At 34.7% G+C, this 23,415-nt stretch overlaps 3 protein-coding genes across 3 annotated transcripts; all 3 read right to left on the bottom strand.

Moving 5' to 3' along the window:
- Positions 1 to 4,697: 4,697 nt before the first annotated feature.
- On the bottom strand, positions 4,698 to 11,823 carry LOC133854154 (probable dolichyl pyrophosphate Glc1Man9GlcNAc2 alpha-1,3-glucosyltransferase). Its single transcript, XM_062290214.1, has 4 exons — positions 10,933 to 11,823; positions 6,929 to 7,135; positions 6,280 to 6,517; positions 4,698 to 5,195 (listed from the first exon to the last, which is right to left on the bottom strand). Exons 1-4 carry the CDS (start codon positions 11,671 to 11,673, stop codon positions 4,795 to 4,797), a joined length of 1,587 nt encoding a protein of 528 aa, XP_062146198.1. The 5' UTR covers positions 11,674 to 11,823; the 3' UTR covers positions 4,698 to 4,794.
- A 1,881-nt stretch (positions 11,824 to 13,704) lies between these two features.
- Positions 13,705 to 14,858, bottom strand: LOC133854623 (F-box/kelch-repeat protein At3g06240-like). Its single transcript, XM_062290861.1, has 2 exons — positions 14,078 to 14,858; positions 13,705 to 13,850 (listed from the first exon to the last, which is right to left on the bottom strand). The coding sequence occupies exons 1-2, from the start codon at positions 14,856 to 14,858 to the stop codon at positions 13,705 to 13,707; spliced, it is 927 nt and encodes a 308-aa protein (XP_062146845.1).
- Positions 14,859 to 17,256: 2,398 nt separating this feature from the next.
- Positions 17,257 to 22,034, bottom strand: LOC133854155 (uncharacterized). The gene is made up of 6 exons (XM_062290215.1): positions 21,756 to 22,034; positions 21,090 to 21,649; positions 19,121 to 19,313; positions 18,829 to 18,893; positions 18,517 to 18,727; positions 17,257 to 17,794 (listed from the first exon to the last, which is right to left on the bottom strand). The coding sequence occupies exons 1-6, from the start codon at positions 21,867 to 21,869 to the stop codon at positions 17,423 to 17,425; spliced, it is 1,515 nt and encodes a 504-aa protein (XP_062146199.1). The 5' UTR covers positions 21,870 to 22,034; the 3' UTR covers positions 17,257 to 17,422.
- Positions 22,035 to 23,415: the final 1,381 nt, after the last annotated feature.

Here is a 23,415-nt window from a genome sequence, read left to right as displayed (position 1 = left end):
ACTAATATCAATTCTGGATATTTTTAGGATTTAGTTCGGCTCGACTCGATTCGAATGAAAATATTACTAGCAACTTGAGGGTGAAGGCCACCCTGCATGGTTGTTGGACATTTAGTCTTTATTATTATTATTATTTATTTATTTGTTTATAGATAAGAAGAAAAACCAGACAAACATTCAACAAAGAACAAGAACATGATTGTAGATCGTGTGTTTTGTTGTGCAGGAGCTCTTCATAAATGTGAGAACAAGTTGGTAATGGCTATTTATGTCGATTTGACTCATTTGAGTCTGTGCAGAGTCAAGAACATGTCAGCTCCCATTAATACTTCTTTGAAAGAAAAAGGAAAACAAAAAGAATCAGAACTTGAACTGGCCGGAAATTTTTAAGTTGTTCCATGGAACCCAGTAGCCTGTTAATGTGACTAAGGTGGATCCCTACAATTTCAAATAAAATTGTGAATTCTTTAATTATGTAAATTTAGGCCGTTTCTTACACCAAGCATGATAACAAAATATTGCCTATAAAAAATGTGACACGTTACCAATAAGAACTGAGTATATTTGTTACGTGCATGATTTCACAAACGTGTAACGAGGTAATTTGTTAAGTTTTGAGATAACCTAAACCCTTTAAATTCGTTAAAGAGAACCTAAATCATTTCAAACACAACATTTAAGATTAATTTTCTGCATATCTTTTTATTATTCTCTCACACTTAAATAGAAAATGCTACTATATCATATATTCTAATATTAATATTTGCTCCGCATAAAATTATATTCTCGTAACAATATTTTTATCAGGTTCTTGTGCTTTATGTTGTAAAAAAAATTTAAGACAAAAATTGTTTTTTTTTTTTTTTAGTTTACCGAAGAAAAAGCATCTCTTCAAAAGTGAAAAAAAAAAAAAAAAAAATTGAATGATTTTTTTTACTATGTTAAAATATATTTCATATTAGGTTGGTTATATTATGTACATATTACGTTGATTTATTTTCTTATAAGAATATTTCTCATCTAGATTCGATTATTACTTTATATTTTCAATTATTTTATTTTCTTGTAGGGTTTATTCACTTGTTTAATTATTTTAGGTTTACTTGTTCATTACTCATAGTCTCTTTATAAATTGAGAGCATTATAAAACACTTCAATCGGATAGAAATTTCCTACAATCCACATATAAAAAGGACATGTGTCCTTTAAACATGTGAGAAGTATATGTTTTTTTATTAATGTTATTAAAAAAATATGTAAGAAGCACATGTTATTTAAATAATATGTGCTTCTCACATGCTAAGGGACACATGTCAATCTTATAACCCACATATAAGATTGACATATGTCCCTTAGCGGTTTGTTAGAAATTTCTGTCCACTTTAATGTAGTGAAAAATAATACAAGTCAGGCAAGATGTAGATCGTAGCCCATACGTCTCTTTCCTTCCGCTCTCTCTCTCTCTTCTCTTTCATATTATTTACAGACTACATCGGAAACATGCCACATTTCAATACGTAGCAATATTCTATAAGTCATTCGATGCAAGAAACAACCTTATAATTAATTCATATAATTTTAGAACGTACAATTTCGTGATGAATCCTAATCCGTATAAGAGAGAGTTTTGATAAAGCTTACCTACCCGACATCGGCAACACGTGTTTCGACAACCCCCTAACTTGTTTAGGCACGAAATAGCTTATCAAAACTCTCTCGCAATTGCCTGTCCAATTTGCGTAATTACAATTTCGGCGAGTAATTGCAAGAATTATGGTCTCAAAGGGGTGCCATAAATTAATGTTGTGACACAACCTAGAATCCCATCAATTTATTATTTGCCAACAACATAAAGGGCTCCAACCACTCAAGCATTAACTCTCAAATCCTCTTAATTTTTCTGACCGCCCGGCATGCAGGGTTATCATAATTTCATCGTACGTATTGGCATGGTGAACCTATTTAATTAATTAACTCTTGCCCACCCTATTTTTTTATTTTATTTTAAATAATTTTTTTTTTATTTATTGTTATTATTATTTTTTAAAGCTAAGGGTTGAATCATTCAACAGATACCCGCATGCTAAGCACCAATAGTTAAGAATCCTAATTTAAATAAACCTACTGTATTTTGGGACTAAAATAAAAGGTAAATGATAAAAATTTGTCGATAAATAGAATCCTAATTTAAATAAACCTACTGTATTTTGGATTTTTTTTTTAATCTTTATATTACATTAAATGGTCTAAAAAATTGATTTTTAAAAACGCAGTTAAGCATTTGACAAAATCACAGTTTGACCTTTTAAAATTCTGCGTTTTCAAAAAATCATCACATTGCCTCATATCAAAATTTTTTAAAAATGTAGTTCCCAAACGGTTCATTTTTTGCGATTTAGTTTAAAATTACATTTTTTTTCTACGAAATCACAACCTCAAACGCACCCTAAAATCCTTTTTTTGACATTTCAAGAAATGTGATTACTTTTGAACCAATGAAGTGATGAACCACCCACATCATAATCTTCCCAAATTGCCAGGCAAGAGAAATTAAATCTGCTTAATTAGGTTCTAATCCACTTGTTTTTTTTTTATAGACTTACAACGTTAGTTTATCCATAAATAAAAGTAAATTATATGAAAATGCATATAACAATACATGTTAGGTTAATAGACTGAATTGAAAGAGTTTTATCCAATCTATTCTATTAAATTGAAATGTACCTAAAATATTGTATAGATTGAATTGAAAAATTGAATTTTTTTTCCTAAAACTTCATTCTTTATTGGAAGAACTTGATTTATAACTCCTGATCTTTCTTCACTTTTGAAATAAGGTACTCAAACTTTAAAAATTGTAAATTTAGAATATCCATCTTCTTTTTTTTTTTTTTTTTATTTTTTTTTTCTGAAGTGTTGGTCAAAATTTAACAGAATTTACAAAAATATTCATGCCTAAATGTTTGAAAAAAAATTTCTAATTTTTTTTTTTTTAAAAAAAAAACAAAACACGAGTATTTTAAGAATTTTAATAGGATTTAATGAAAAATTTTAACATATGGTTGAAATTAAAAGATGAATACCCCAAATTAACACTTTAAAATTTGAGTACCTTATTTTAAAAGTGATGAAAGATGAGGGGCTACAAATTAAGTTTTATCTCCTTTATTTTTAAGGCTGAATTACACAACCTTAAATATATATTTATTTTTTAACGTCATTATTATTGGCCATGAGACATGAAAATTTATATTGATATTTTAAGTTTCTTCTATTACAACGATCATACAATGGTCATGCTGCCTAATGGGATAATGCCATATATTAATGGATTTGGTTTAAATGCAGTAAAGAAAACACAACAGCACATCTGCCGTGAAAACAATGATCTTTTAACCAAACTGCACCGCTTTTAATTAATGCTGAAAAAAACAAAAACAAAAAAAACTATGATATGAAAGCATTTATCCAAACAAAGCTTAAGAAACTAGGAAGAGTAAATTCATTACTATCCTGCAACCAGCAAACCATGCCCACAACTGTTGCAGAATAGTTAAATTTAAATAACACAATTACATAACTATCCTTTTGGCCGTCCGTTGAGAACACTACTAGCTGGAAACTCGTCGGCACAGTACAAAGCCGACTCCAACTAGTCTCCTCCTTCATCACCCAAAATTCAATGCCACGTGCCTCCGGTTGATATGCGGAAATACTCAGTAATCCTCCCAAAATCTCCAAAGTTTTAACCGATTGCGGATCAACTGGAAGCACTTGCTCCTGGAATTTCTCGGTGGTAAGATGGAATGCGAGATGGCGGATCCCTCTCGTCGCAATCTTAACCAACCAATGGAAAGCACTGTTCAGAAAAACCGATTCCGAACAAATAAGCTGAAACACAATGATACTACAGAAACAAACTACAAATCAGCAAACTCCTACATACAAAAAACTAGCAACCAAAGAACCCTATATGCCTACCCCTCCTCCTACAGAAACCACAAACAAAACTCAATAACCAAAAACAGCAGCAGCTTTCAACTTCTGCAGAAACCACCATCCTGCTGAAAGAACTAACAGCAGACAATTCTAAACCACAATAACTCCTCTGTTTCCTCTATCCCTCAATATAATTAGAGACAAAAAGTATTTAAAATAAGTCCCTATCCTCAAGCAGCAAACTAGACTACACATCAACAGCAAAACAATCAGCAACGTCAGCTCGCTTCCACTCCCACAATGTCAAATTCTTTTCCAGCCTAAATCAAATCCTTTTCTTTACCATAACAGCTACATACTGAAAACCACTCTCTCAGTCCTCACCATCCTGACAAAGACTGTAGAAGTATCGACCATTCTAGATACATGACATACTTTCGACCACTAATTGACTGCCATTCACATTCCTCAAGTAGAATACTCAGAACCAAAGTGGTATCCAACCTGCTATAGAAGTATGAATGGAGAAATTAGCAGGAGAAAGAAACACCAACCACATGAAAAAAATATATTAAAAAATTAATGACAACAACCACCCATTAAAACATAAGAACCATGTGCCAACACAAGGATACTTCAATGTGGTGAAAAAATGCAACCAAAGATATCAATGGCTCCTGCAGAAAAATCCATTAAATAATGTAACTGCATGTTGTCAATCATTAGTTGACAAAAGAAAGATGAACAGAATACACACCTTATCAAATGTGACTTTTAAGTATCACCATCAATCCATTCAACATGGAAAATGCACCTTTTTGAATGTCATATTACATGCAATCCAAACATAAGAAATTATATATTGGGGGATCTTATGATCCATCTTAATTGCCAAATCCAAGAGTACATTATCCCTAATCCAGAATATATAGAGATCAACATAAGGGGTACAAAAGAAAGCTTATCACGAAAAAGAAAAGGATGCAAAAGCTGGCCCCATATCTCAACCGCCAAAAGACCTACCAAATAACTCTTCTCAACCCTTCCAATAACAAACTCTCCTCTCTTGGCAGTCACATTGGAACTTCTCTTTAAGTCCAATTGATCATCTTTTTTCTTTATAGGCGCAGTTTCTTCCTCAGTGAATTGTGCAGAAAATGCAAGCCACATTATAATGGAGTGTAGCAGCAGCAAGAGGACTTTTATTGGGTATTCTTGGGCTTCAAACAGGAGAGGGAACAAGGAGTAGCAGGATACTGCAAAAAAGCATAAACACATTACACAAATTAGTGCACAAGTTTGAAACCCCGCCCCCCACAAACAAATGCTGAAGGAATGGAAAAAGTGAATGCAGGAAAAGCTATTTAGGGAGGACAAGTATATTAACCCATGCCATACAATGTCCTAAATTATGAATAGTGCATCTATTTAATTGTTTCCAAGGTTCTAATTAAGTCATTCAGAAAAGCTTCATCGCTTCAACATTTGTATTATTTAGACACTTCCATTTATAAAACTTATACAATAACCACAAAAAAAAGGGAGGAATTTTCAGGAGTTTGCTTTGGCCTAATATAGGATTCAAAATACTGTCGTTTTCTTGCCAAATCTATTTGGTAATTAAGCTCAACTCAACAAAGCCTGAGAAAAGAACAACACCATTACTTGTTCATGATTCCCACTCAATTTAGTGTCTTAATTTTTCAAGACCTCAATACATGACTGAACTTTTCAGAATTGATGTTTAAATAAGGTTTTGCGATGGCTGCAAAAACAATGCAAGTACCTACTTTTAACTTAGGATAAGCTATAACAAATAAAATGGCTTCACATAATAATCACGAGGGGAAAAACTATCAAGTAGGGTAATATGAATAACAAGTGATGAGAAACTATGCAGTGGGAAATTTATCCATAACAGCAAACAGAAATGGAGTTTACGGACAAGGCCACATGCTGAGAGCTAAACATAACTTAATGTGCCTATGAAGGTAGTCTGGGGTTAAGGAGACAAAAGCCCAAAAACAGAACTCATATATGATGCTAGTTCTACCTTTTTTGATACACACAAGAATCATGCTAAGAGATTATGCTTGTTCAGAGAATTACGTAAATCCCAAGAGCGGTGCACAACCAAATTTCAAACTAAAGAAGATTTCTAAAATCAGAAAGAGAAAAGGGACACCAGAAAGCAAACACCGAAATAAACTGCAGCATCTAGCAAAATCCCAGGTCATAGCATATGCATTTTAAAGCATAATAACCTAAACAGAAACAAAAGGACCCACAAGTAACCCCTAGTAGCTTGTAAAGAGATGGCACAAGCAGGAAGAAGCTTACCTATTGATAGCAAAAAATAATGCCTTGCATCGTCCAAATTTTGCACCGCAACAGTGGCAAGGGGAATCACAAAGTGGAGAGATGCCTTCTCATGAACATGCCATCCAAATAAGAAACCACATGTGTAAGCATAGGCTACCCATCTAGTAATCATCCCTGGCCGGGGATCTCTCCAAGCCTTAACAAGACAAGGAGATAAGGCAAGCAGGACCATTGTAAAGGTTGTCAAGGGGGTGATCTGCCATTTCATTCATTCAGATATAGAAATGAAGTCTCGCTGACATTTAGAAATGAATTTAGGTAAAAAGCAAAACCAAATTTCATCAACCGAATAATCCAACCCTCCATGTGGAAAGAACAAAACGTCAAATCATCAATCAATAATCTCTTACAAAGCAACCGGTTCATTAAATGGAGATGGTTAAGAATGAATTAATGGGCTTCCCTCCTATGGCTTAGCTTATTTTGTCAATAAACTAGAATGAGTAACACCTAGCAGTAGAACAGAGGCAAATTTTTCTAAACACCAAATAACCAGTGTCAATGAATTGAACAATCTTTGATCAATTTGGTAGGTTTACATCATCAGGTTCAGTCTGATTACCGCCCAATTATGTGTATCTTAGTCAAGCTTGCCTTATAGAATTACCTGAGGAAGTATAGCAAAAGGCGAGGAATCCCCCACTAGCCCACCAGTGAATGAAGCTGCTGGTGTCTGAATGGCAAACCCAAGCTTTCTAAGGAAAAAAGCAAGTCCTTTATCTAAAATAATATAGAATACCCAAAAATTTGGAGCCCAGTATGCGTGGCAAAGTCCTCTGCCGAAAGGAAACATACGGCGAAGGACTTGTTGTATCTGCAAGGAAAGAATTAAATTATCAATGCATATTTAAGAATAATACAAGGAGTGATGGATTTCAGCTGTTAGTTGTTAGGCTAATCTGCTAAAACATAAGCTTTAAGAAAATTGTTCCAAATGCCATTATCATTAATTGTCCAAAAGGCAGCATACTTGCGTTACATAGATCCCATAGTAACTCTTTCAACAAACTTCATTTGTTTCTCATAACTCGACTACAGATGTCATGTCATAGGCTTGATGAGTTCCGCATTGTATGATTAAGATGTGGGTAAACATGAGAAACTGATGCAATGTTCAACAGGAACTTAGAAGTGCATCAAGCTATCCTTCAGTGCAGACTGCCCTAAATTTTGTGAGCTAGTGCATTTCCTTTCATAGTCCACCTTTATTTATTATTATTTTTTTAATAAATAATTGACAAATATTTGAAAGCGTAAGACACCCTTAAGTACAGAAGAAGTATACAGAAATAAACACTTAACTAGAATTAGCAAAAAGAACAAGAAAATCACTATAACTAGTCGTTAAAGAAGACACATACGTAGTTGTTTATAGATACAAAGTTTTGAAGAAAAGAGGCATTCAATACTAATGATTGTTCAAATCCAATTCATATTCACATAAATCAAGGGTAATTCAAGAACCTATAGAAAACCATTTCATGTGGTAAGTACACATATAATGTGTCAAAAATAGGACGTGCATAGTTAAGAATAAGATTGGCTCATAAAATATATATGACGTGGCAAGTTGATGCGTGATTTCTGATTGGATGTATGAAAAATAGGGATGAATGTAGAAATGAAATGGAAAGATGATAGTGAACTCCAATTAATGGCTGGAGACAGACCCCAAGTGAATCCAATTAAGGATGGAATCAAACCACAAGACAAAAGTCTATATCAATTCTTTTCTTTTCTCCCTTTTTCATTAATGACCCAATGGTCTTTAAATAGAAATACAATAAGATAAAGCCGAAAGTGATAATACCTAAATTCTAATATTCAAATTCAAATAAACTCTAATCCTAATTAGTTGGAATTCCATTCCAACTCCACCTCTAAACCAGCTACGTCTACTACTCCTAACAGGTCTCTCACCCCTCTAATCATTATTGAAATATAAACATAGCCTAGAAAGATAAAGATAAACATAATCTACCAAACCCTAAGGGATCGGTTCCTATCAATCGCCCCTCCTTGAGCACGATCCTTGTCCTCAAGGTCGAGATTTTTTTTTTTTTTTTAAATTTCGTCGAGCTGCTCGTTTTCAAAATTCTCCCCAATTCGCCCTTTGTCCTTCTCCAGATTCTGCTTCAATAATGACCAGATGTTTCACATCACATCGATGGCCTGGTGTGAATCGTTCATCGCAATTGAAACAAAGACCCTTCTCCCTCCGCTTTTGCATTGCTTCCCATGATAGCTTCTTCGTTGGAGGTAGGGATACATTAGACCTTTGAATTGAAGTGGGTTGCACGCTGTCGTCCCTTGGTGCTTCCTTTGTTTGCTCTAATAAGAATGGTTTGGCCCGCTTCATTTGATCCTCTTGCATCCGAGCAAACTGGATAGTTTCTCGTAGAGTCCGAGGCTTGAACATCTTGACGGGATTAGCTATGTCAAGTTGCAATCCACCCAAAAAAGTGCCCACCAAAGCCTTTTCTGGCCAGTCCACCACGCGGTTTGCAAGACATTCAAACTCCCGCTGATATTCTCGCACCGTTCCTTTTTGTTCAATGTGTGATAGAGCTTCATCAAAGTCCTCATAATCCGTAGGTCCAAAGTGTGCTAACAAATCTTGCTCAAAGGTCTCCCAAACGAGAGGTTTGGCGTCTTGAGCATAAATCTTTTTCAGCCATTGCCACCACTGGTTTGCCTCACCTTCAAGATAAAAGGCCGCCAATGTAACTTTCTGCTCCTCCGACGTTTGTTGAAGCTCAAAGTATTGAGCCACACGATCCAGCCAAATAAGGGGTTCTTCCCCAAAAAATCGAGGAAAATCCATCTTCAATGGGCGGACGTAGGACCCATCTCCCTTACGATCCCGATGATGACCATGCCCTGAAGAATGGTGAGTATCCCTGGATTCCTTGCTGGAATTCTGGGAATTTTCCCCAATATTCTTGTTTAGGCCCCCCGAAAAACCAATTGATAACTCCTTAATTGAACTTGCAATACTCTCCAATGCTTTGTCCACATCTGCAAACCTTTTGGTATTTTCTTCCACAAGTTTCTGAACGTCAGTTTCCAGCTTTTCGATTCGGTCCTTTTGAGTCAACCTGGCTCTGATACCAATTGATGCGTGATTTCTGATTGGATGTATGAAAAATAGGGATGAATGTAGAAATGAAATGGAAAGATGATAGTGAACTCCAATTAATGGCTGAAGACAGACCCCAAGTGAATCCAATTAAGGCTGGAATCAAACCACAAGATAAAAGTCTATATCAATTCTTTTCTTTTCTCCCTTTTTCATTAATGACCCAATGGTCTTTAAATAGAAATACCATAAGATAAAGCCGAAAGTGATAATACCTAAATTCTAATATTCAAATTCAAATAAACTCTAATCCTAATGAGTTGGAATTCCATTCCAACTCCACCTCTAAACCAGCTACGTCTACTACTCCTAACAGGTCTCTCACCCCTCTAATCATTATTGAAATATAAACATAGCCTAGAAAGATAAAGATAAACATAATCTACCAAACCCTAAGGGATCGGTTCCTATCACAAGTACCCACTACCCGATACTACTTTAAACTAGATGTGATTAGTACGCATAAAGATCCTTGAAAGTGAAAAAAAAGAAACCCATTAAAATAGAGACATTCATTCTAAATAGTTTTCCAACTGCATCAGTTAGGTTTCTTATGTTGTGGAATAAGCCTTCCCAAATCCAATCAAACATGTTAGACTTGTATAAAACATATATCCATGTGTAATTATTAGCGCAAACAATGATTGGTCAAAAACTCAAAACTTCATATACACTTTAACACTACTAACAAGTGTTTTTTCTTTTGCTTGCCTATAAAAAAAAAGGAAAAAAAAAGAAAAGAAAAACTTTACTTGAACAATAATAAAGAGAAGCTTCAGTTAACTTCAATCTAAAATTAAGAACATAATAAATAAACAAATATAAGACAAGAAACCTGTATTTCTATCATAGAGGTTCAAGATCAATGTTGACTATTTTGAACAAAATACTTTAAAATATTAAAAAACCATGAAAGAGATGGAACATTTTGTTCCAAAAATTCTCCATAAACGCATTAATTAATGAATCTTGAACTAATTCTACTTGCACCTTCGGGTTCACTTCAAAATGTAGTTAAGATATAAACTGTCTTACTTATCAAAAAAGATATAAACTGTTACTTGAGCTTACATAACCACGCTGCATTTAGACCTACAGTCACCTTATGGGCAATGTTTTTGTTCAATAATCATGACTTCAACTCTTTCCTTAAGATATTTTCTTAACTGAGAACTTCCAAGCCAACTCCTTGGATTCACATTAACAGAAGGAAAAAAGAACTTGTTTTTCCTCTAAGAAAGACAAAATTAACAGATTAACACAGCACATTAAACAAAACGACACACCAAGACATCATTTTGCAGAGGCTTCACAAATATAAACTCAAGTCCAAGGATTGAATAATTAGCCACAACAAGCAAGGGCTGCAATGATATAAGTTTTTGCTACAATGGCAAAGGATAAGAGAGTAACACATAAGAGCAACATTACCACCTAAAACAAAACAGCATAAAAAATGGGAGTTTATTCACCTGCCCATGATAGACAAACGGTGCATACGCCGCTGCAAAAACAGCCACAACCACCGCACCCAAAACCGATAGCCGCCTGAAGCCCCTCACAAATCCGCCCCAACAGTAATGCCGCAACAAGTACACAAAATAAACAGGCGCCGCCACCGCAAACAAGTGCTTGAAGCACAACAGAACCGCAAAAACAAACCCGCCCATCAAGTCTCTCCCTTCCTCCAAATACGAAAGCGATATCAACAAGAACCCCAACAAAAACCCATTGTACTGGAAATGCATATGGTCCACAATCACAAGCATTGGCGACCAAATGATCAATACCCAGATCGAAATTCGCCTCCTTGAATCCAAATCCTTAGTCAATCTATAAACCCCATATAACAGGCACAAATCAGACAAGATCACAGTGATTCTTTGGAACAAAACCACAGTGTCGGAGCTATAGCTGAGTCCCTCTTGGAGGTGAACGATTTGGGTGTCGACTAGGTTGGCGAAAATGGAGAGAGCTCGCTCGAAGTAGGCGAAGAAGGGAGGGTAGTCGAGGGTCCAGGGGCTGGTCTCGTCGGAGTACCATTGGGCGAGTGGGAGGGAGTGGGTGAGAGCAAGCCAGTGGCGGTGGACCTCGAAGTCAGTGCTATGGTAGGAGGGGATGAGGAGGAGCTTCACGCAGGCGGCTACCCCGAAGAACCATAAAATCTCTGACATGGATGCAGGTTTGCGAAAACCCAAGTAGCCAAGTTTCATTCATTCAAGCATCCCATCCATCAAACACCTTGAGAGCGTGTGTAAAAGTTGCAACCATTTCTTGCTCAAATTCTAGGTCCTCTGCAAATAGAGCATTTGAAGATGGTTTTTTCCGAAAGAAAGTTGTCTCAGGAATTATGTCAAAATAGAACGAGCATGAAAAAAAAAATTGGATAGTCTTGGCGTAAATTATGAGTCACACTTTATGTGGTAAAAGAATTTACAGTGAGTTTTTATGGTAAATTATAATTATGAGTCACTTTGAAAACTAATTTTTCATCTACTAAATTAATAGAATTCGTTAGTTTGTCACGTCATATAAATAATGAGACAACCTCTAAATATTATTTGTATCATAATTGACTAACGGACTCGGTAAACTTGGTGGACGAAAAAAGGGTTTAGGGAGTGATTTGTAATTATAGTTTATCAGAATAACCCTCTATGAACTTTTTATACCACATGGAGTGATTTGTAATTTTGGGCTAACTCTAAGGACTAGTAGTGCAATTATCCCTAACAAAAATGTTACAATTCTATTTGTACAACAAAACAATTATAAATTAATATTTGTCTTTAAATCATATAATTTTTACATATATTTTGAAAATTGTATGTGAAAACTACCTATTACAAGTACAAGGACAAAATGTCAATTACATGTTCAATTAATCATGTTAAAAATATGAGACATGATTCTTACACAACAGTTGTGTAATTAGTAGGACCCACTACGTGAGACTCATTCCATGTCTCTTGTCTCTTACACAACAACTGTTGTGCAATAGACATTTTTGTAAAAATACATATAGGAATTACATATTCTAAAAATAAATGCTAAATTAATAAACTGGATTAAAAAAATTTCTTAAAATTGGACTATTTTGTTGGATTTTTAATTAAAATTTGGGGTCCCTCAGTACCCCGCCATAGCATCCTCTTTTATTTTCTTTCCTCCTCCATAGGTTGAAAAGGGAAAATGAAAAAAATGACTAATTGGTAGGACTTAGCCTAAGAAGTGTAAGAAAGCATACTGAGTTTGGAGATGGCAGAGTATTTTCACTTCTGACCATAGTTTCTATTTATAAATTGTTATCAAAGTAGAATTTTATAAGAAATAGAAGACGTTGGCATGACTTGCATTAGCTTATCTACTAGTAATTAATTGTATTTAATTGGGAGTCTTGCACTATGGTGCATGGGTTATCAATGTGGAAGTCTATTTTTATTTAAGAGTTATTTTCATATCTATGTTAAAGCTTTCACTCGGTAGAGTTTTGATAGGAATTGTTCCAAGATGTAGACTTAACCTTATGTAGGTTATGTTCATCTATTTAAAGAGATAAGCTCATTAATAAAATGTATCAAAAATTAGCTTCAAATATTGTGTTTGAAAAGGTATAGGTTTTCTCAGAATATAAAGATCTAGGTTCTCTTAGAATTTAAGATCTAAATTCCATCAAAACCTAAAATCTATTCCGTTCCGCGTTAGATAAATCATTCCCATAACATAAACTGTATATTTCCGGTTACACTCATGATAGTTACAGAAAGCAAATGTATATCCCTACAAAGAGTCACTTAATGGCTGGATTACTGAATCAAGTCATCAACTGATGTAGAGGATGCTGACTAGATTGCTGAACTGGTTTGCTGCATTGGGTGATCTTCTCTGTATGAGCAGCAGAGGATATTGCAGAGATATCCTTAACAAAAAGTTCATTTCAAAATTAACTATTATGTAGAATAAATAAGTAATTCAAGCCATTAACCCTCACTGAAATTAATATAACAGAGAACCATGTCAGTAGAATCTTTGCCACAATCAAGCAATGAATAAATTAAGCACAAGGCAAATTACATTTTCCAAACAAAACCCAATTTTCATAATTTATATTACTAAAGACATAACCATATATTTGTTGTTAGAATACTCGAAAAAATACACATACTCTCTCAAAGTAACACTCAATTTGTAGTACCTTCGATCTGATTACGGACTGTGTCAAGCTATGACTCAATTGAAAACGTCTACGATTCTTCACTGATTAAGCCCTTCTTAAGCAATTCCAAGATCGACATTATCACCATCAAGGAGGAAGAGGCTTTCCACACAAGTCCCTGTCCAGACCTTGTTGCAGCCATGAGGATGAGGCCCAATAACCATGAAGGCATGACTGCGTGTATTATTTTTTATATTATACCAATAAAAGAAACCATGATCCATCTTCATCAGAACCTTTTGGCCGTCCGTTGAGAGCACTACTTGCCGGAAAGTCAAAGGCAAAGCACAAAGCCGACTCCAACAACTACTCTCCTTCATCATCCAAAGCTCAATGGCTCGTTCCCCCGGTCCATATGCAGAAACACAGAGTGATCCTCTCAAAACCTCCAAAGTTCTAACCGATTTTAATTTGGTTCGACTTCAACCGGAAGCGTTTGCTCTTGGAATTTCTCGGCGGTGATATTGAATGCGACAAGGCGGATTCCTCAGCCTGAGTCTTAACCAACCATCGGAAAGCACCGTTCAAATAAACCGGCCCCGAAGAAATTACATCCAAGTGCTTGTAAGGCCATTCGTCTTCTACTCTTCTCCACGAATGTGCTTTCAAACTATATACGTTAACTTCAAATTCGTTGCTTTCATGACTTTCAAAGTATTGCGCAATCTTTAAAACCTTGTAATCGTTGTTGACTGGATCATACCCAAATGCAAAATCTTTCCCGCGGAATGCAAAATAGGAACGGCAACGAGGAGCGAGCAAGGTCGGCTCAGAGGGTAATTTCTTGTATTTTCTGATTGATGGGTTCCAAATCACAGTCCTTTTATGTTCATAACTGCGGATGCAAACCAAGCCATTGCAACAGCCGATGATTTCAGGGAAGGAGGATATATGTCGATCATAGAACGGCGGGAAGACCTCCACGGGCTGATCCTCGTCCGATAAGTTTACCAAGAAGTAATATAAATTTAGCCGCCGATCATCCTCAAGGTTCCTTGTCATCGTTGTCTGCATAATGAGAGTGCGTTCTGTGTTGCTGTGGAGATGCATGTTGATGAAAGTTGGGTCTTTGATTAGAGCGAACCATGCTTTGGAAATGCACCGGAAACGTAACAGAGACTTGACCGGCAGTCGGGAAAGTATTCCGGCGATTAGCTCCTCCGGAAGTATCCACATCCACATCTTTCGGCGCTGAGTAAATTCCTTCTTCGTCTCTTTCTCCAGAGTTTTGAATTCAGTCGATGGGTTTTGCTGTCGGCCCCGTAGGTTTAAATGGAGACGAACGTGTATATATATATATATATATATATTTATTATTTATATTGAAAAGAAGGCTGAATCAACCGATACCCACGTGCTAATTAGCACCAATAGTTAGAAATTAGAATCCTAATTTCAATAAATCTACTGTTTTTTTTTAAGGTTAAATGGAAAAATAATTGTCAAAAAAAAGAAGAAAAATAGCCCTTCAGAAAATGTCAATGCAGCCCTTAAAATTGTTAGAGTATATTAGGTGATTAAAAATTCAAGATATAGTTGAAGACTATCACCTAGCTACAGTAGAAGGCTGTGATCTAATTACAATTGAAGACTATTACCTAGTCACAGTTAAAGACTATGACATAGCTACAATTAAAGTCTATCACTTAGTCACAGTTACTTAATTGTAGATGAAGTTTATTATGGAACTAATTTTTATCATAATGTTATGCTTTTAAAAAGAAAAGCATAGGAATAAGCAAAGCCCAAAATAAATAATGATTCCAATAGAATTTTTATGGCTTCCACAATGTGAAGTCATGTAAACAGGTTTGATTTTGTGCCTGAAAAAGGCCAAAAAGTGATAGATCTTCGATAGAGCTGGTTGCTCCACCCCTGCCCAACTCTATTACCAAAATTTGACATTTTAAATCAAATTGTATAACTCCATAACTTTTAACAGAAGTTCAAATTTATACCAAAAAAAAAAAAAAAAAAAAAAAAACAGAAACTTTGGGTGTGTTAGTAATTTTCCTATGCTTCTATTTCAGTAAAAACATTCTATTTTTATTAAGTAATCTAATAACAATAAATCAGAAGCAAAAACAATGAGACATACCAAAACAGAAATCTATAATATAGTCTTGTTGAGATATTCCAGTAAAAATAACGAAAAGATGCAAGCAAGACATATTGACATCAACTGCTGCTACTTGTCCAACAATGCGCTTTCAGACTGTAGACCTTAACTTCAAAGGCCCATGCAAGCTGTTCTTTCCTGCTTTCAAAGCGTTCCACAATCCTCAAAACCTTGTAATCGTCGTTGACCGGGTCATACCCGAATGCAAAATTGAATCTGTACGTGCATTCAAAATTGGGCCGGAGACCAGCGCTTACCGTTGGTAGAGAGGGCAATTTCTTGTACTTTCTGATTGATGGGTTCCAAATCACAGTTTCATCATCATAGGTGCGTATGCAAACCAAGCCATTGCAACCAGCCTACGATCTTGGAGAATCTGTCTGGATTGTAGAATGGCGGGAATATCTTCACGGGCCGACTCTCGTCGGAAAGGTTGACCAAGTAGTAGTTTAGCGGCCGATCAGCCTTACAGTCCCATGTCTGAACAAGGAGAGTGCGTTCGCTGTTGGTCTGGAGATGCATCTTGATGAAACGTGGCTCGTTGATTAGGGCAAACCATGAATTGGAAACGCACTGTAAACGTACCAGAGACTTGACGGGTAGTCGGGATAGGTGGGAAAGTATTTCGGGGATCGATTAGATCTTGCGGTACGTATCGACATCTTCGATCTCCTCAGCAAATTCCTTGTGGGTTTCGCAGGATATTAGGTTGAGGGAATCAATAGGCCAAGAAGGAGGACTTAATACATCCGGACACCGACTGTGTGGGAAGAGAGGTTAAGTCGGTGACTTGGGTGAGTCTTACGACCACTTGGGCTCGGAGACTCATACATCTGAGTCCATGGGCTGCTACTTGTTATGGACCGTTAGGGTTGATTGTGAATTGCAAACTGCTATGATGTAACTACAATTTTTTTTTTTTTTTTTGAGAATTTCTTATAAGTTTTAAACTTTCATCATTTTTAAAAGAAAGTACTTAAAATTTAAAATGTTTCAATTTAGGATATTTATTTTTCAAAAAGTTTCAATTTCAGTTCTCCGTTTTTAGAATTTTCCGTTAAATCCGATCCTATCAAATTTTTTTTAAAGATTCAGGTATGAGTATTTTTACAAATTCCGTTAAATTCTAACCAACACTTGAATCCTATAATTTTTTTTTCCTAAAAAAATGAGGAGTATTTTGAGAATTTTGGCAAGATTTAACAAAAAAATTTTAATCCCCTTCTTTCTTTCTCTCTCTCTCTTTTTTTTTTTTTTTTTTTTTTTAAAAAAAAAAAAAAAATTACGGTGTAACATTTGGTAAAATCTGTAAAACGTCCATTTAAAATTCTGTATTTTTAAAGACAAATTCCTTTGCATGCTAATAAAGTTTTTATTTTTATTTTTTTTTTCACATTTTAAAAAACATGTTTGGCCTACAAAATCACAAAGTTAAACACACTTTCGATTCGGAATGAAGGATGCTGAATCAACATAGCAATGCTATATTAAATAATTATTTGTCTCAAAAACTCAAGCGAACCTTTACATCATATTTTGACAGTCAGGATTATACTTCAATTCATATCACCAATTCCCACTGGAGGGAAAAAAAAAAAAAATTCTCAGATGAATTACTGAAAAAAGACTAAGAACTATTATGAGGAACTTGTGTACTTTCCCAATACTTATTTTCCCACTTCTCCACTTGCCTTATTATATTGATATTCCTCCTATAGAAATTGGCAAGAACACGGGGTTCATAAGGAGGAGGCATGGTGCATGGGCTTGTCACAGAAGGTCTCTTCACTAAGGACTCCATCATGAACTTCTTCTCTGCCCCATTTGCAGAACATGCCATGGTCTCAGAGCACAGCTCCGCTGCTCCTTGGGGAACTTGTGGTTCAAAATTCAAGAGGCTAGCGTATTCATTTAACATATGGAACATATAGTCATACACATAATCCATCTTTAGCTCTTGTTGAATGAAGTCACTCGCTGCTTTTCCAATAGATTGTGCCTACATATATATATATATATATATAGTCATTGAGATTTATAGATCTATTGGCTAAGAAATGCAGAAGAGCAAAAAAGGGCAAACTACAATTACTCTTTTCAATCTCTACCATGCAGTTTGTAATGTTTTCTCAAAATTTTAATTTGGTTAATGTAATTCATCATTATATTAGGGTTACAATGTCCCCCTTCTACGACCCAAAATGGCAAAATAGCCCTACATAAGATATTTAATTATTTTTTAGTTTTTTTAAAAAAAACCGACAAAAAATTCAACAACAAAAAAAGGGTTCATTCCCTTCTATTTTGAATGAGTATAGTGCTGAATTTTTTGTCCTTTTGTCTTTTTATTTTTTTATTTTTTTTAAATCATGCAAGGTATTTTTATTATTTTGGGAGTAGAACGAGAACATTGTAACCCTAAACAGTAGATAAGTAGGATATATTAACCAAATTGAAAGATTGGAAGGGCATTAAAAACTGAGAAATGCTACACATAAACTTTCAAGTGCTTACTTCCAGACATAACAGTGAAAATTAATCATCGTTTGAAGTTACATGTATTTGCACTTATTATTTAATTCAATTGTGATTTTCACTGCAGAAAGTGAGCACTCGGGGTCGTATATGTAGTAGTACTCTTCTTACAAAATTTATGGTAGATTGAAAGGGCTAAGTGTAGTTGTTTCCAAATAAAAAATTGTGTTGGGTAGAGAGGCTCACTTTTTGTTTGTGATTGTTTCCCCAATCTACAGCAAATTTGATGGATTTGCACTTGTCGTCCTCCCTTACTGGCCAGTAGTGATGCAAAGGCTGTAGACTTCTTGTGAAGAAATCATAATGCTTTGGTTTTACAAGCAGTGTGACAGAATCACAGGCTAGAATGTATTTCTGGCTCACAGACCATGCATATCCTTCAATGTAGATCTTGTATCTATATGGGTCATGAAATAATATAATAAAAATATAAGATTATATTTAATAATTAAAAACAAGTGAATATTACAGCCTCTATATATATATATATATATATACCTGTGTGTGCATTGGCTTGCCAGACCTGATCTCTTAAATCCTTTTTGAGATTCAAGTATCCAGTCCTGAAAATTATACCCATTTTGTTAATGTATATATATTTTTGAAATCAAGATTGAAATTGTCTATAATTAGGGTTGCACGCAATTCGGACATTCCATAAAGAGGGGGCTTGTGGGGTTTACTTGTTCAGAGCAGTAAGCTCCTCAGCCCTCCTCTCTCTCTGGAGTATTCGAATTGTGTGAAATTTAGACGCTATAATTGTAGAGGATCCTAGCTTGTTTGAAATTACCTGAATATATAAGCGAGCATTCCAATCGTGTGTATCGGAGAGATTGCATTTAAGGAGGTCTCTCCTGGTTTCAGCTACAAAAGGGTTTCCCTTCCAGTAGGCATATGGTTCCCTTTTGATCCATTTGCTCCTGTTGTTGCCTTGTTTAAGTTCCTTCAGCAAACCTTCCCATGGCTTTATATTTATCTCAGCCCTATATAAACAACATATAGCACTTGTGAAATAGTCTTTTTATTTCCATTATTGAAGAAGCAAATGTAATTTATCACTGTAATTGAATGATCTAAGCCTTTTGACTAGCATCCATTTTCTTAAGTTTAAAAAACGAATTCCATTTCTCAAATTTGGGCAAAGAATAAGTGAGGGTGTTCGGGGCTCGAAGTATTTGTACAGGTCTCTAGCAGCTTGGGGTATGAAGTCCACTTTTCCAAACACCCAAGCCCAACATTTCCTCTCTTCTTCCCTTCCCAAATTTCAAGGAATCAAAATCCTTGCCTTTTCAATGATGCATCAGATTCCTCTCCAGTTAGATTTCAATCGGAGAGGAATTGGTCCCTTATGTTGAGAAGCAGTTTTATAATTTCACATGATAAAACTGCCCCTCAACATAAGGAACCGACTCTTCTCTAATTCCTCTTAACTGGAGAAGATCCTGATCCTAAACAAGGATATCCTTTAACAAGAGTGGTCGAGGGCCAACTTATCCTAAACAAATGATTCACATACTTTATACCGTAGATATATCCACAACTTTATTGTTAGCAATTTAGGCTGAATACGTAAAAGAGTTTATATAAAACTCAATTATCAAAATAAAAAATCGATCAGTTTAAAATTTATTTGAATAAATAAATTTTATAAAAGTTATTTTACAGTATATGCCAAATTATTAAACAGTAAATTGTTGGAAATTCGACCTTAAGGGGCCACCTTTGTCTCCCCTGTAGGCGGCGGTATAGGTCACGTGTAAAGAAGAAACAAGAGAGACCAGCTAATCAATCGATTGTGACATTAGGACACCAACATCAATGGTACATGCCCCCACGTTTTAGACCTAGCTGTAACATGGGACCAACCCTAGAGTAAAACCGACAAGCATTAGGCTAATTCCAGGTACATAGCAGTGCATTCTAGCATGCATGGACCTTACTTACTACTTAGTATTTACTATACCTACCATCCCTACATCAAAACCATGAAAAATAACACAAAATAAACCTCACTTAATTTTTTTTTTTTTTTTTTTTTTTTAATTATAGCCCTTTTTATAATTATCTCCTTAAATTTTAAAAGCTCTTAATTTAGTGTATTTATCTTTTAATTTCATCAATTCATTAAGATTTTTCGTTAAATTTTATTAAAATTTTAAAAATATCCATATTTTTATTATATATATAAAAATTCAAACATTCAGTTGTGCGTATTCTTACAAATTTTATTAAATCCCGATCAATGCTTAAATTTATATATATATTTTTTTTTTAAAAAATTAAATATTTTAAAAATTATGACACACATCCGTTAAGATTTAATAAAAGAGAGATGATCCCTACACTCATTTCTCACAACAGCCCCACAACAAGCTGATGTGGCTTGTAATATTTTATTATTTTTTTGTTTTCTTTTCATTTCTTTTTGTAAAAAAATAATAAAATATTATCAGCCACATCAGCTTGTTGTGGGGCTGTTGTGAGAAATGAGTGTAGGGATCATTTCTCTTAATAAAAAACAATCCTAAGACACAAGTAAAATTAAAAAAATAAAAATAAAAATAAAAGATAAATATATTAAATTAAATTTTTTAAAAGTTTAAGAAAATAATTAAAAATGTGATGACACGGAGTTAAGCAAAGTTAATATTCTCTAACACAAAAGATAAGTCATTAACAAGTTAACATTAACTATCTATAAAAATAAAAAAAATAAAATAAAATAAAAATAAAATAAAAACAAGTTAACATTAACTTACCAACCCCAGAAGGACCAATCAGGGAAAACAATATCCATCGTCGACCTATCACCACAGTACCGAAACAACGGCGGAGGAGCAGTCGTGTTCCGGCCGCGAGATCGGATGACCGGCAAGTCGTCGCAGTCAAACATCAGCTCCAAGTCCGGAACCCTACCGGGGTACCTTCTCAGAAGCTGCAAAATCCCCCATATGGTAAACACGTCCCTCGTTTGTATAGACTTCTTGTACTTCTCAATATAAGCCTTGCCCTTAACTATCACAAGCCGAAAATGTGCTGTCCTATTCGCTTTCTCCACCATCTCCCTGCTGATTCCTGCCGCTCTCCACGGCCGTAGATCCTCCTGGATCCACCGGAAATAGTCTGGACATACAGGCGCCGGGTCCAGGTTGAAGGGGTCGAAGGTTGTCGGGTAATTCGTCGGGCATGTTTCTGTTTGGTTTTGATTAATGGAACAGTTCAGCGGGAACTCATGAGCTTTAGCTTTCTTGGTGGGTGTTCGAGGCTTTGCAGAGACTATTATAGCTAAGCTTCTTGAATTATCACCGGAAAACTTGGACTACAAGATCGGAAAAAAAAAAAAAAAAAAAAAGTCAAACTGGGTGTACAAATTTTCTGAAACAAGTACAGGAGTAAAGCAGGAACACAAGTATATATGCACTTACAGTACTGTTAAAGCGAACAGAAGAAATAAAGGTGACCAGGGTGATGACAATAACAAAGAAGAGGATGGTGGTAGTTTTGGCTGCCGGTCCCTTCTTCAACCGGGCCTGCAGCATGATCAATAACTGCCGGAATATTTGGGATGCCGGAGTTGTTTAGAAGAAGTTTGTGAATGGGAGGAAGCCAAAGTAAATCAGCTTTGGAATTCGTTTCGTATAGGGGGAAGTAAAATATTTAGCTGAGGTGAGGTATTGAAATCTGGTTGAAAAGCACGGAGTAGTGGAGCACCTACACTAGTGGAGTTTAGTGAGGGAGAAGGATCCAGGTTCTCCACATGACGTTCACTCATTGGCAAACATAGCTTTCGTCATTCAAAATAAAGTTTGAAAGTAAAAAAACTTCATTTTTAAGCTTATCCAAAAAGAATATTTTTTTTCTATTTTATTATTTTTTGAGTATTAAAGTCAATGAAGTGGTATTTTTAAGTTTATATTTTTAATTTTTTGATTTTTATGAAACAGACTCATTTTTACTTTCAATAACTTTTTATGTACTAAAAATGTTTTTTAAGAGCATATCTAGCATGTCTTTTTCGTCTTTTTTATTTTATTTTTTTTTTCTTTTGTCTCCTTTCTCCTTCAATTTTCACAATAAAAAATATATTTAAAAAAAATAGAAAATACTGTGAATACTAATTAAAATAAAAGAATATATATTTTAAAAACGTATGGGCTAATTCTAACCGATTTGGATGACTTGGTTATTATATTTTGGCGGCCTTTTCAGATGAAAAATCTTGATTCCATCTTTGATTTAATTAGATCTAAGATTGCTATAAATATGACTATAAGTTGGGAGATTTTAAGCAGGGACTAAACTAGAGGAGCAGCTGCCTCCCATAGCCAGGATTTTGAATATATATGTTTTTGACTTAAAAAGAAAGCTTGGCCCTTGTTAAAATTAAAATTAACCCTTTTATTTATGTTTTGGCTCCTCCTCATAAAAAAAATAAAAAAAATCTAATTCAATTCCATTCCTGATTTTGAGGATTTGGAAACTCTAAATTTAGAGTTTCCAAATCCTCAAAATCAGGATTCTTTAAAGAATCTTCGGATCTGGGCAACATAAAAAATTTGTAATCTAAATATTTCTTTTCTATCTACAAAAAAAAAAAAAAAAACTTTTCTTATCAAGCTACAAATTTATAATTAAAAAACAAGGAATTAATAACACAAAATCCATTGTAGCAATATGGCAATTCTACTCATGCAAAAATTTAATTTTCTAATTTTCTAATTTTTTGTTTTTTAATTTTTTAATTTTTTATCAGGATACAATTATATAAGTAAATACATAGGGGAAGAAATATCACCACATCCTCTGTAGCACTATGGCAATTCTATTGACAAGAATCCAGGTTCAAATCCCAGAAATGGAAACAATTTTGTGTATAAAATGTATGTGTTTCTTTATTTTCCAAACATACAATTGTGAGATGTCTGCATTACATGACTTAAAGCACAATTAATTTAGTAAAATCATATCAGTTGGAGCATGCCAAATTAGATGAGGGTAATACACGTGATTTGATAATTTATTAAAGAGAAATACTGGACATTATAATTTTATATAATGTTCATCCAATAAAATTGATGTGGTACT

This window comes from Alnus glutinosa, chromosome 13, assembly GCF_958979055.1.
Source record: "Alnus glutinosa chromosome 13, dhAlnGlut1.1, whole genome shotgun sequence".
NCBI classification, from domain to species: domain Eukaryota; kingdom Viridiplantae; phylum Streptophyta; class Magnoliopsida; order Fagales; family Betulaceae; genus Alnus; species Alnus glutinosa.
The sequence above is the reverse complement of the archived record's forward strand: the minus strand, read 5'-3'. Positions and strand labels throughout refer to the sequence as shown.